Below are 14,344 nucleotides of genomic sequence, written 5' to 3'. Positions count from 1 at the left end.
AAACACAGATTTTAGTGATATGAACCTAGTCAGTGACAGAGGTTTACCATTATCTTAAAGATATTGTGTTTCAAAAGATTATAGAAGGATAATAGTAAACATCTAACAGGGTTTTCCATCATCCTAAGGCTTTGATGCTGCATCACAGTGGTTTAGGACACTACAAAAGCTAACTAAATGGACATGCAATGTGGACAGTGTCAAAACCAACTAAAATGACTTGTGATCCAATGACTGCAGTTGGTATGACAGCAAGTTTTGTCTTAGATGCTTTTTTAAATGTTTCTAAAACTATGTTATAATTAAAATAATATTATAGATTAAATTATAGACTTTTCTTATTGAAAAGTGTAAAATTCTACTGGGTCAACAAACAAGCGCAGGAGAGTGCTATCACCCAAACAGACATAGCTTTCCCTTGGTTTTCAGAGAGGCTTAGGTGCTAAGGTTTGCAGACTTAAATGCTTTTGAAGTATGCTTACTGGTTGTGGAACAGCAGAATTACACTGTCAAGAGGTATGTGTGTTAATTCAAAGAGTATTGATGCCCAGCAAACCTCCACTTAACGCATACAAAGGTTAAAACCTGAATAACCTGAAGCACCCCGTGGTAATAGTATCTAATTTTCTGCTTGAATGGCTAACAGGTTTGCTAAATGTATGGGGCTGGGGGCAGCAGGTCACAGATATGCTCTGAAGTGATTGGAATTTTTCTAGAACTGATGCTTTTATGTCGATTGGATAAATGAGTGAGAGGGTGGCTCAGGACACCCAGCTGCTGACTTAACCTGCATCTGTCCTGGACCAGGTGATTCTGACAGCTCAGATGCATGTCCTACAAACAAAACCTCACTAAAGCTCCCTCACATTAATCCACTTCAGATACTACCAAACACTCCCTGTGTACACTGTTCAAATGTGGTTTTGCGCTGCCCCCTGCAGGCTTCTGTGTGCATGTGCGAGGAGGGCTTCACAGAGCTGCTGTCTGCCACCGGGCAACTGGATCGGTGTGCCCCAATCCCCGTCCTGGAGATCCCCACAGCGGGAGACAAGAAGGCCGACGTGAAGACAAGCCGTGCCATTAACCCCACTCTGCCCAGCACCATCCAACCGGGCCGCACCGGCCGCACCTGGTACCTGCAGCCCTACGGACCCGGTCAGAACGCCACACACTGCTCAGAATACTAAATTACTGCTGCTTTTTACAACAAATTAATAATATAAAACCAATATGACACACACCTCCCTTGTGTGTGTGTCTGTTCCATTGAACTGGTGCCAAGCTTCAGGAGAGGAAAGTTGCACACAACGGAAGAATTTTGTTGTTGCTGTCAAGTGAAAACCTTTAATCTTGTAAACTGTCATGCTTTTGGAACTAACCCTGCCTACATTTACTCCTCGGAAGCTCCTATTTTCCACTTGTCAAGCTGTAATTACAAAAATCCACTACATTTTTTAATGCTTCTGACCCAGAATTACATTTCAGAAAGTAGTTCCACATCAGTAAACACAAATGTTTTCCCACAAAATAATGCATTAGAGGAGATTTTGAATGGGTTTCGTTAACTAATGTAAAGGAAAAAACAGAGTGGGCAGCTACAAAACATCTCCTGAAGACAAGAGCGGAGACTGAGAATTTCTTCACGACAACTCTAAGAGAAATTATCCCTTTATATTGCAGTACAGATATTTATCAGCAGGTGCTATAAGTCTGAGTTAAATATACAAGCAGCTGTAGGTTAATTTTGAGGAACTAACTGATTGCCCATAGGTGTGAATGTGAGAGTGATTGTTTGTCTCTATATGTTCAGCCCTGCAATGAACTGGCGACTTGTCCAGGGTGTACCCCGCCTTCGCCCCTTTGTAGCTGGGATAGGCTCCAAGCGACCCCCGTGACCCTAGTGAGGATAAAGCGGGTTCAGAAAATGAATGAATGAATGAATGACTAAAGTTCATTGGAGATTTTCAGGCCTGGATTTGTGGAAACTGAAAAAGGTCAGATGAAAGAATGCATGACCCCAAATATGATTATGAGATGTGAAGTCCTCATGAAAACGACTAGCAAAGTGTTAACCAAAAGATTAACCTGAAAACAACAGTGACAATTAAAACTGCAAGGACCAATGCAAATGAAGTCTGATTAAGAGCTTATATGATACTACTGTCTGCTAATAAACCTCTTAGTTAATTGTGGATGTGTATCATTGAAGAAAGTGTTGCAAAATAAGGATGTGAGAGTTCTGTGTGCAAGGTGAAGCCACATATTTAACATATTTCCATATGTATTGCTGCTGTGAGATACAGTCTTGCTGCTGCAGCGTTTTAAGTTAAGGCTAAAAACTTATATTAAACAGAGCTTCTGATGAACTCTGAGAGCCCTGTATAATCCTTGTACTGAAGATAAAAATTAAAATGAGGTTTTCACATGACAACAACATGCTCTCTTTATTTTGTAGGGGATTCTGTTACAGAGACATTTCAGTGAAAACATGTACCTGTAAGTGCATGGTACCAAAGATGTTTTCTCTGTTGCATATCCAAACCTTCCTGTCTAATCTGGACTGTGGCGACATTAACATGTGAGAGGTGTTTCTGCCCAGAGTCTTGGGACTGCTGGTGCATGACAGAAAAAGAAACATTTAGCATGCAGGAGTGCACAACAGATTGAGTTAATGTGTCAGGAGCAGCCAGTTGCCATCATGTAACCCTTGTATCGTTTATCATCCAAATGCTTGCTCGTTTTTCTTGCATGTTTGTACGTTTGATACTTTTGTACATTATCTAAAACATGTTTGAGCGTTGAAGAAGAAAAGTCAAGTTTGTGGCCAAATACTCTGAGAATAAATAGGCTTTAGTGTCTATTGGTGGCACAATGAAGAGATCACAGACAGACAAACTGACAGAACTCCTCCTCCACAGATGGGAAGCTGAAGATGTGGGTGTATGGTGTAGCAGCCGGAGCCTTTGTGCTCCTCATATTCATAGTGTCTATGATATACCTAGCTTGGTGAGTTTACAAATTTAATTCCTTCTATTTATCATCATTCATACAAACAACCCCACTGATCCCCCCCTCACCCACATCCCTTCCGTGTTTGTGTGGTTTTATCTCCTCATTTTCACTTTTCATTCTTCTCATGCCATCTTGTTTCGTGAGAGCAGCAGCTACTGTGCCAAGGTGCATCGCACTCTTAAAGCCCAAGAATGTGACGCCAATGGGACGGCGGTCTGGGTGGGCCAAAATGCACAAGAGATGATTTACACCTGTCCCGATTGCCAAGAGCTGGCTCAAAGCGTCAGCAGCTCCTGAGGATGTGGAGGGCTGAAGGGCCCCTGTCACAGCCTCCATTGTAAACCCCAGCAGTGCTTCACCTGACTCTGTGACCACCCTTAATGTGTCACATGACCTGCCTGACTGGCTGAGTGAAGGTGCTGGTGCAGGTGAGGCTTAGCAGAGCTTCCAGACCCACTAGTGTGCCAGTTAACACCCTCTTTAGCTAGAAGTCTTTAAAGAACTAGTCAATAGATCTGCTCTAAGATTACATCCTTTTACACTTTTACACCTCCCCCAAAAGTGACCCCTGTCTGACTTCTGTAATTATACTAGACTTAGAGTTTTTGTACAGAAACAAACAAAAAAAAAAAGTACAACTACCGGTAATGCATCACAAAATCTCACTAGGCACATGAAACCTGTCCAGCTTCCCAAACTATGGAAATGCAGAAAGGGTGCATGTGTATTGTGTCGACACAAACCCAAAAAATTGTATGAAGAGTCATGTTGATAATTAAAGAGTGTGAAGAGTTCACTCTGAAATGAATCCATCAGTCACTTATTAAAGACTGATTGAGGATTCTGAAGGTTTGTCACTTAACCACGAACACATATAAACTAAAAAAAACAGTCTCTTACTTTTAAATTTAATTTAACTATGAGATTTTATAATGGGTCAAGTTGCAGTAGTTCTCAAATATCAGAGAGAAGTAGACCAATGACAAAAATTCAATTTTTTTTGTAGAGCCCAATATCACAACAAGGTCACCTCACAGGACTTTACAGAATTTGCTGAATTAATAAAAAACACAAAGAAAATAAGCAAACAGTGAAATTAGTTAGTTAAACAGTCGATGAAGCAAATGGATCAATGTCCCGGGCATCCCCTGTTCTTAGACCCTCCTTTTCGGCAAGAAAAAACTCCAAAAAAAAAAACAAAAAAACAGTGGGAAAAAGAGAAACCTCAGGGAGAACCACAGTGACGGAGAGATCCACTCCCATGGACAGACAAGTTGTAGCTGAGACCAGGACTGACAGACATCCATTTGCTGATGTAGTTCCAGTCTGTAAGGGATGCAGTAGGGTGGGGGCACATGCAGACAGCTGAGGGGGTACATCTAGTCAGGTGAGGGTGAGGAGGTCTGTCCAGACAGGTGAGGGCAAGGGAGGAGGTCCGGGGTCACAGGTCAGGACAGGGTACTGATGAGTCACCTCAGGTCCTATCGTTGTTGGGCCTTAAGCAACTACATCTGAAACAGTAGCCACTCCCCCAGAGGGGGGTGGGGAAAAGGGACACATTGTGAATAGAAATGAACAGACTAAGTAAACTAGATATTGTAAATTGTTAGTCGACAAAAGTGGTCCATAATACCAGAAACAGGTGATAGGACTCAGTGCACTGTACTTCTTCCCGCATAATTGCTCCTAGGGCAGCAGGATAGGATTTCTAATGCACAGCTCTGTATAATGTGTGGTTGAAGCAGATTGATCCAGTCAAATAGTATAGAACTAATGAATAAGTGGGCTTTGAGTAGAGCTTATGTCAAAGGTTAAAACACCTGATTTAATATTATTCACACATTCATTTCTGGAGTATAAAAAGTCAAGAGTGGGTCTATGTTTTTAAGGTGGTGTATATTACCACAGGGAATATTACCACAGGGAATTTCTGTCATCCGCAAATCCAATAGAAATGTACAGATCTTCTATGCTTTTAAGGTGGTGTAACTGTAGTGTAGCAGTTTTACTAAGTAGACACTGAACATCATCCTGTAAAATGTTACTGGAAGAGAACAACGTTGTGGTGCTAAACAATACCACAAGTGCATACAGTTGCTTACATAAAATAAACTAGTTACAACTTCATCTGTATATTGAGGTATTTGTATTAAAGTAGTTTATTCTTTGTCCTCAGTATGTAAGCGGCAGAAAGTGATTAGATTTGTTTCGTGTGCAGTAGACAAACTCTACATTACACAGCAGACTCATAATGACATGAATAGATAAAAGAGAGCTGAATATTACCACGGGGAATTTCTGTCATCCGCAAATCCAATAGAAATGTACAGAGTTTCAAGTCTTTATGGTGTTTTCACTAGGATGAGGACATGCTGCTCTCTAGTGGCGACAAAAGGAATAAACTACTGATTGACCTAAGTTTGTCCTCCAGTTTTCAAACTACCATATATTTAAAGACTGTAAAAATGAAGGGGACATGGACAGTTTTATGGATTAATAGTTGCAGCTGATATTTGAGTACATGAGGAACTTTGCTGAAATTTCGTTGAGCAGCAGAAAAGTTAGCTACTTGTTGACATGTTTGCTGCGATGTCTCGTTATCTCTGGAATGATTCTGTCAGCTTTTAATCAGGGAAAATCTCTCCTCAGACAGTTCTCTTGGGATGTCTTCTGCTTGTTTTTTTTTACGTTTTGTCCAGTGTAGTTCTGTGAAGTATCCAAATACTCAAGAGACCATTCCAGCACAAGTCTCTGAATTTGGAGAAAAGTTAGGGGAAAAGTTTTGTTTTGTGTTCAGAAATATTAATTGGATTGTCCTTCCACAATATGGAACAAAAGATAACAATGCAGCATGGACATAATTGGACGTGATAATACAGAGAGAATAACCAAATATTATCTTTACTGTCTGTCCCCATGATTGTCTAGGCTAAATACCAAATTTAGTACATTTCCTGAGTGTTTGTTAAATTACATAAGGCACTAAGTTATGTCATGATTCAACAGTCCTATATTTTAAGCAGTGTTGACAACACAGACAAGTACAAAGACAGAAATCATCCTGTCCTCCACTCCACTAACAGCACTCTCTTTAGCCTCTGAGGCGATGTAGCAAATGTCTGGCATAGTTGTAGAGTTTGCATGCAAATGAATGTACTAAAACCTTTTAAAGCAGTCAGGTGTCGTACTAGACCTGTATGTCCTATTTTTAAGAAGACAGGAACAGTTCGTTTCCTGCCGTTTGTTTTCCTGAAGATCTGTCTCTGTGTCATGTTCTTTAATGAGGCCTTTTCTCCTATAACAGCGTGTCTAAGAATGCAGGGTGTTATTGGCTAAATAAAATAAAACATTTTTCAGTGTGTTTTTTAAAAAATTGTACTTCTGTAAAATTTTGACTTGAACATGGGATGTGTATGATGACAAACATAAGATGTAATATAGCTGAAGATGAAGTAGCTGTTGTTGGCTTAACCCGTAAAAGACCCAAAGATATTTCTGTGTTACTTTTCCAAGTGAATTTTTCTCTACATTTAACCTTTCCCAAGTGATTTAGCAATTATTATTATAATGGTTGTTCAGATGTTTATTTCAAACCTAACACACTATAACAATTTACAGATAACAACTTGACATACAGCTAAACTCTAGTATCCTCTGTATTCTGCATTTTTCAGTTTAAATCTTGTATTTTCCTATTTTTTAATTTACTCTTATGTAGATGTTCATAAAAGCTCAGAGTAAATTTAAAGGTTATATCAAAACAGAAAAATTGACATTTTCAGCAAAATATCTCATTAATTGAACAAAAAGCAAGTGTCTTCATCCACTGTCAACTGTCAAACGCCTTGAGTTTTACTGGTGAATCAGTGTTGTAGAAGATAAGTGTTTCCACAATCACAACATCCAAATGGGTCATATCTGATGGCCATGAAAAGAAGACAAACTGCATTTTACCTCACTTATTTACATGTATTGATAGGATTAATGATTCAACAGGTCTTAAACATTTTTGATCAGTAGATGCTTTTAGTCGACAGTGGATGTTTGGGTCTTTGAGGAGTAATATGAACCATTAACTTATGGTGCAGTATCTAAAAGTTACGTACTCAGGCAAACGTTAATAACGTTACCTCTGCTTTGACTGCATGATCACATTCACATCACAGACTTAAATCATGAAAAAAGAGAAGGAAAATTGAAGTATTATTGTGCCAGTAGTCCATCTAAATGGGCTGCTAATTACATACATGTGTGAAACACTAAAGCTAATCTACTACTATTCTAGCACTACCTTTATGTTGTAGTTAGTTTTGCTGTGTCACCCTGTCTCCCATTGTGTGGACCATGCCATCTTCAGCCTATCATCACCACAGCCTGGCTAGTGCTGTCCTTTCCAGTTAAAACATTTCTCAGCACATTATTGTTTGAGTGACTCTGCTTTTCTTTTAATCTCTTCACACAGCAAAAAGCCAAAGAGACCTCAGAGACAGAGGCAACAAAACAACCGACTAAAACCTCTGACTCTTGCCTATGACGGGGACACGGACATGTAGTCCTCTGGGAGATGCTTCACTGAGCACTTGACCTGTCATACAGACCTCCTTCATTTCACCATTCCACTGACATGGATGTTTGCGGCATGAATGGAGACGTCACTGAGCGGAGAAATTATAGAAAATCCTCTTAACTGAAAACAGAGACACTGGTGGGGTTTATCCATTTCAACTAACACTCCAGTTACTCCTCTTTTGTTTTTTTTGTTTTGTTTTTGTTTGGATTTTCTTTTGCAAAGAGCTTTCGTGACCGCCATCGTGATCAATGAAATGCCTTTTTTTTGCCAGTCCATGGTTGTGTAAAGGCGTTTTTCAGACAGAGGATTGCTGGGTGCAACAGACAGACAGACAGAAGCAGCTCTCCCCTGTCTCTGAACATGGCAGCACTCTCCAACTCTTCCCCCGCGCTTTTTTTTCTGCTTGTCCCTAAAAATGCTGAGTAGCTAGAGGCTTAGGATGCTCTGACGGTTCGTATGTTGCCAAAAGTCACCGCAGGGAAGAGGAGGAGGGAGAGGAAAATCTCCATAAAAAGGTTTGGATTCCTTTTTCTCAATCCTCAACTGGGTTTTGACTCAAATCTCTTTTACAGTCTTGAACAAAAGGGAGGCATTTCGTTTTCTTTTTTTGTTTTTTTTTTTTTTTGCTTGATTCAGAGGCACACAGGCCTGTGCTGTGGGATAAACAGATCTTTGCGATGCTGATGGAGCAGCAGCCTGCAACTCATGGAACTTATTGCCTGCCTTCGCCCCTCTGTTTGTTTCAGGCACTACATTGCACTATATTAGTGCAGCATGATATGCACATGTGACTTCTTAACCTTCTATTGCCATAAAATACTGCCTCTTCCACGGACACAAGCATAAAGCAGACCAACAGTGAAGGTCAGAATGGGAGGCCACAGAGGCAGTGGGAAAACATGTCTAGATGTGTCACAAAAAACCTGTGTGAATCTCAACTAAGTGTAAATGTATAGATTTAATTTCTCACAAACCGAGTTTTTGGTTGTAGTAAAAGTACCTTTTGTGGTTTGTAGATTTCGTCTGGTGTTCTCACTTTTTTTTCTGCCCAGATGCGATTGAAGATTGAACTCTGATATCAGCGGGAGTCTTCTTTTACTGCTTTCAAGTTATTTTTAACCATGAGAGATCAAAGTCACACTTCATTAATCTTCCTTTTTTTAGTATTTTGTGCAAAAGCTCAAATTTTGCAGTGATTAAAAAACAGAGATCAATATGGTAACACTCTATAACAAAGGTACATAAAGTCACATTATTTAATTAACAGTTAACTCAGTGTGTTTAGTAATATTTATTAATGGTGTTCATGTTAAGTACATTGTTCAACAGTTTCTGAAGATACAATCAACATTAGAAATTCAACAAATTCTGTAAAGGCCTGTGAGGTGACCTTGTTGTGATATTGGGCTCTACAAATAAAACTGAACTGAATTAGTAGATAAAGTAATCAGCATTAACACTTATATAATGAGAAGTATAATAAAGAAACATTAACAAATAATTAACATTTATTCAGGGTTTCCATATTAAATTATGATGTTATGAATATTAGTAAATATCTCATTAAAATTGTGGTAATGAAAGTTATATGTTAACCTTTGATAAATGTTAACAGACCTTTGATACAGTTACTCAATGCTTATTACTTTTAATAGACTTAATGTTTATTAGTATATCTAATTATATCTTTCTAATTTATTAAATAAGGTGTTTATAGTTTTTTTTTTTTTTAATATGGACACCATTAGTACATAATTAGCTGTTAATTAATCATTAATGCTTATTGACTAATGTTCTACTTTTACTGTAAAGTGTTACCAGTAACTTTAAAGCATCATGCAAATGTTATTTCTGCCTTACTGACGAGTTCCATCAGTCCTGTAATAGCATTCTGAATACTTGAATGGGGCCCAGCATCCAACTCATTTAGGCATAAAAGGGAGTAATTGTTTTTAACATCACTTAGTGAGCATTACTGAACTATCAATCAGAGGATTTTTAACTATTCATGTATCATAGCTGCTCTATCAATTCTCAGTCATAACACATGAGGTAAAATGTAGTAAAACAGTCTGTACAAAATTAATAATAAGAAGAAAAATGCTTTTGCTCAATTCAACGTGAAAACAAACTGGTGTGGAGAATGTTTACTTTTTTGTTGAATTTGTAAATAACAGCAATTTTTTTATTTTTCTGAGGAAAAAAATAAGTATGTGTACATTTATTTTGTATTGCACAGAAAATGTTTAGTTTGAATATCGCAAAGTGGGTGTATGATATTGCTGATTGTTGTTACTCATGATGCAAGTTGTATGTTGTAAACACGAAGCTAAAGAAAAAAAGACCCAGAAAAAGATGGAGGCTCAGCCATTTTGTACAGGTTGTTTATATGTATGGGACAAAGTAACTGAAAATAAATAAGGACACGGTTGTAAACCTAAAGAAATCTAGTCTCAAGCTATTTACTCAGTTTCATTCAATTTTCCCTAAAAGAATATTGTAATTAAAAAAAAATAATAATTTCGAAACGTATGAAATAACTGACACAAAGACCAATGTTCATCCCTACAAGTTGGCTTTTCAGAACGAATTAGACAGAATCACAGAGTGGAGCAGCTGTCCAACCCCAGATCATACCCTTTCTCCATATCCTTTAAGTTTTAATAATGCATTGGAAGGCTTAAACCAACTTCAGTAGTTTCAGTATCTCCTTTCAGTTTTTCTTAGCTTGATAGAGGCCAAAAATGTGACCTCTCTGAAACAGTTACATCTTTTCCAAGACCACTAGGCATGTTTTCAGTCATGGTTGTTTACTCTCTGCTTCATTTAAGGTTAAAGATCTTGATGCAACTGAAACATATTAATCACTGCAGTAATTACCAAATGGAAGAATCTCACTTATTTGATTTAATCTTTGGTGGGACCTTTTTGGCCAGACTGTGTAATTTGAATGGGGGCAGTCCCAGGCTGTAAAAATCAAATCAAAGGGTCAGTTTCCAGTGGCACTTCAGTTATAGTATAATATGTTAAGTAAATAGACTCAAATCAAAGTCACAAATCACAATATTAATCACAATAATCACTACATGTCTTTGTAACCAAACCAAATCATAACTTAAAAACTAAAATATGCTCTCATCAAATACGACCTCACCAGAATATGGTCAAGTTTCAATCCAGCACAAGATTAAGGTCAAATTCTATATCAAAGACATTTAGATCATTCAATGGCCTGAGTATTATGCAATGAACATGAGAGGCAGCTGAACCTTTCATACAGATAGTACACCATTTTAAAATACAAGATTAAACCCAAGTGCTTTCACATTTCTACTTCCCTACTGAAAGGCCCACATAATCTAAAAAACCCCAAAAACTTACAAAAATATTGTAATTAGCAATGTATTATGGATAAACAATCCTACTAGCTGTTGTTAGATGCTCACATTTCTCAATTTATAGCAGTCAATGTATGCAAGCATCTCTCAAGACATCACCATGCAAATGTTGCTGATGTAGAACAGTGTGTTTGGTAGTGGAGTCTGTCAGTGTGCATCAAGTTGACAAAATGACATATTTAGAGAAAAACACTTAAACTGAGACTCTGTCTTGTAAATGAACACATCTTGAAGGTGCGAGAGACTTTCATGACTAATTTTTCATCAAATCTGTAAAACCTCAGTCATATCCTCAGTATCATGAATCTGTAAGTCTTTCTGTGATTACTCACCTGAATCTCTTGCATTATGGTGAACAATTTTGAAGTGCCATCCACCATAAACAAAACCGTTTGTTTACAAACCGAGCCAGGAGGTCACTCAGGCATCTCGGGCATCTGCAAAGGCTTGCACAGCCACCTTACAGCGGCAGCTGGAACAGACACGACGTGGAAACGGCAGGAGCTCTCTTCCCTCTATGCATATTCCTCCAGCCGTTTCCGCGTTTCAGCCGTTTTCGCGTCGTGTTTCATCCATATAATACCATATGGTTGTGCTGCGGCTGTCAGATGGCTGCGCAAACCTCCCTTTCCCACAATACACATCGCGACAAAATTCCGAAGATGCCCGAGTTACCTTCTGGCTCGGTTTCTAAACAAGTGGTTTTGTTTATGGTGGATGGCACTTCGAAATTGTTCACCGTAATGCAAGAGATTCTGGTGAGTAATCACAGAAAGACTTACAGATTTGTGATACTTAGGCTATGACTGAGGTTTTACAGATTTGATGAGAAATGGTCACGAAAGTCTCTCGCACCTTTAAAGTTTAGTGTGTTCGTTTTAACGAAAGGCCAGGCATTCATAACATGCAACAGAAATCTATCCAAAATGTTTCAAAATAAAAGTATTTAAACCTGTCATATTATCAGTCCCATGGGTGCAGAATCACTACACAGGCCACGCTCTGAACCCAAATGTGTCAGAAATTCTGAAAATCAGTACAGAACTTTTTTAAGAAATGTCACCACCATATTTTCTGTAGTCAGGTAAAGTTTTTTATCTGAAAATCAAAAAAATATTCTTCCCACAGCAATGTGCTCAAAGCTATGTATGACTTTCATCACAAATTTTCCTTCAAATTTGTAAAACCCAAGTGATAGCCTCCTTATCATTAATCCATAAGTCTTTCCGCGTACCTGAATCAACAACTTCGAAGTGTACTCCATCATAAGCAGTCTGTTTGTTTACATGGATTAGTGGTAAGGAGGCTATCACTCAGGTTTAACAAATTTGTAAAAATATATATATTTTTCCAACCTTTGTTTATTTGGAGTTTTGTAGAAATTGGGCAATACAAACACTGTATCATATGTGACAAATCAATTGAGAATAAAGTGTTGCACAATTTCTTTTTTTTTTTTTTTTTTTTACATGTATACAAAAAAAACAAACAAACCCAAGAACAACTACACCAACCTTCTCCATAAACAAAAACAAAAATAAACAAACAAAAAAACAAAAAAAAAAGGGGGGGGGGGGGGCTTGAAAGGTTCACATTTAGAATATTGATGCGTTGTGTGTTACACAAGGTACATTACTGAACAGAAAAACAAAGAAGAGGACCAGGCGGAAAAATTAACATAAAGGCCAATCTGGAACAAAGGGGAAATTAGTTTTTCAGATTAGTTGAAACAGAGGATTCCAGATTTGTGAGAATTTATCAGCAGAGGCATAAAGTGTCATTCTAATTTTTGCCAGTTTGAGGAAATACAGGACATCTCTGAGCCAGTGTATGAAGGAAGGGGGCTGTGGTGATTTCCATTTCAGGACAATTACCCTTCTCGCAAGAATGGTCATAAATGCAAGAGAATTACTTTGGGAAGTGGAGAGGGAAGGTGTCCCGACAAAAATCCCAAACAGGGCACTCAAGGGGTTTGGATTAATTTTCCTGCCAATTACATTAGAGATGATGGCAAAAACTTTGGTCCAAAAGTCAACCAGCTGTGGACATAACCAGAATGTGTGAATAAGATTACCCGGGGATTGAGGACATCTGTCACATTCTGGAGATATGTTATTATACCTTTTAGATAGACGAGATTTTGTATAGTAGAGGCAATGGAGTAATTTTTGACTGTATTAGAGAGTGCTTTGCATAATATGATCTATGTACCGCTTTAAGATTAAAGAAGAAAATTTTGAAGAAAAATTAGTGATGAAAGTCATGCTCAGCTTTAAGTCATCCTATAACTTTGGTGTGTTTTCTAAGCCCACCTATAATTCATTTCTACTGAAAAGCCACGTGTTCTTATTTTTTCCAAAGCTGTTTATTTCTATAATAATCATGACATTTTACCACAGTATCTATCTGAAATAGAATTGGTAAAGAATGTAGTTTTGATTTACAATGAACTAAGGCTGCACAAATCAAATCATAATTACAATATAAACTCTTGCAAATCTATAATTTTGAAAAGCTGCAATTTAAAAAGATCCACATTTAGAGATGGGGAAAAATGCACTCCTTTATATTTATGTTTTTATACTAGTTAAAGCAGGGGTATCAATCTCATTTTAGTTTCGGTTCCACATTCAGCCCTGTGTGATCTCAAGTGGGTCAGACCAGTAAAATAATAACATAACCTATAAATAATGTCAACTCCAAACCTTTCTCTATGATTTAGAGTGAAAAAGTTAAATTACATAATAAAAATGTTTACATTTACAAAGTACTCTGTAATCTCAAAGTAAAATGTAAGTAACCATGAACAACCTGATATTTCTTTAGAAAAATAAGTGCAATTTCAATATTATGCCTCACTTCATTTATAAATGTTACATTTCAACTTACAGATCACAATGGATCTACAAATACACAAAACATTTAGTAACAGGCAGAGTATTGTTAAAAGTGCACTTCAAGACATTTCAGGTTGTACATATTTGTTCAACGTATGCAATTTTCCTTACACTTTGTTTTTATAGTAAAATAGAGAAAAATTTTGTGTTGTCATTATTTCTGGGTTATTATGATGGTGTTTTGTGAGTCCTTAACTAAAAGGATTTTGACATCATTGATTGTTAATATCAGTGTAATTTTTGCATTTCATAAATTCATCCTATGCGCCGGATTGGGTCCCTTGGTGGGTTGGTTTTAGCCAAGTTAAAGTTTGAAGGATTTAGTTGGGGAAAAAACATTTCAAAATAAGTCATTTTAAAATGTTGGTGGTAAAATTTCCATTTTGCAACAATCCCAACAGAGTGTTTTCAGCGCATCATGCAGAGCCTTAAAATGAACTAGTTAGAAATGGAATCAGATCTAAATG

General features: G+C 37.6%; 1 protein-coding gene across 4 annotated transcripts in view; it reads left to right on the top strand.

The window, feature by feature from the left end:
• The window catches only part of thsd7ab (thrombospondin, type I, domain containing 7Ab), a 277,249-nt gene extending 267,225 nt beyond the window's left edge, over positions 1-10,024 (top strand). For 3 of the 4 annotated variants that reach the window (XM_030157284.1, XM_030157282.1, XM_030157283.1), the window contains 3 exons: positions 942-1,155; positions 2,919-3,006; positions 7,475-7,565. In XM_030157284.1, coding sequence (XP_030013144.1) covers positions 942-1,155; positions 2,919-3,006; positions 7,475-7,565 — 393 coding nt within the window. Of the gene's footprint in view, positions 1-941; positions 1,156-2,918; positions 3,007-3,161; positions 3,441-7,474 lie in introns of all 4 variants that reach the window. The other variant, XM_030157281.1, reaches the window with a different exon arrangement.
• Positions 10,025-14,344: the final 4,320 nt, after the last annotated feature.

This window comes from Sphaeramia orbicularis, chromosome 16, assembly GCF_902148855.1.
Source record: "Sphaeramia orbicularis chromosome 16, fSphaOr1.1, whole genome shotgun sequence".
NCBI lineage: Eukaryota > Metazoa > Chordata > Actinopteri > Kurtiformes > Apogonidae > Sphaeramia > Sphaeramia orbicularis.
The sequence above is the reverse complement of the archived record's forward strand: the minus strand, read 5'-3'. Positions and strand labels throughout refer to the sequence as shown.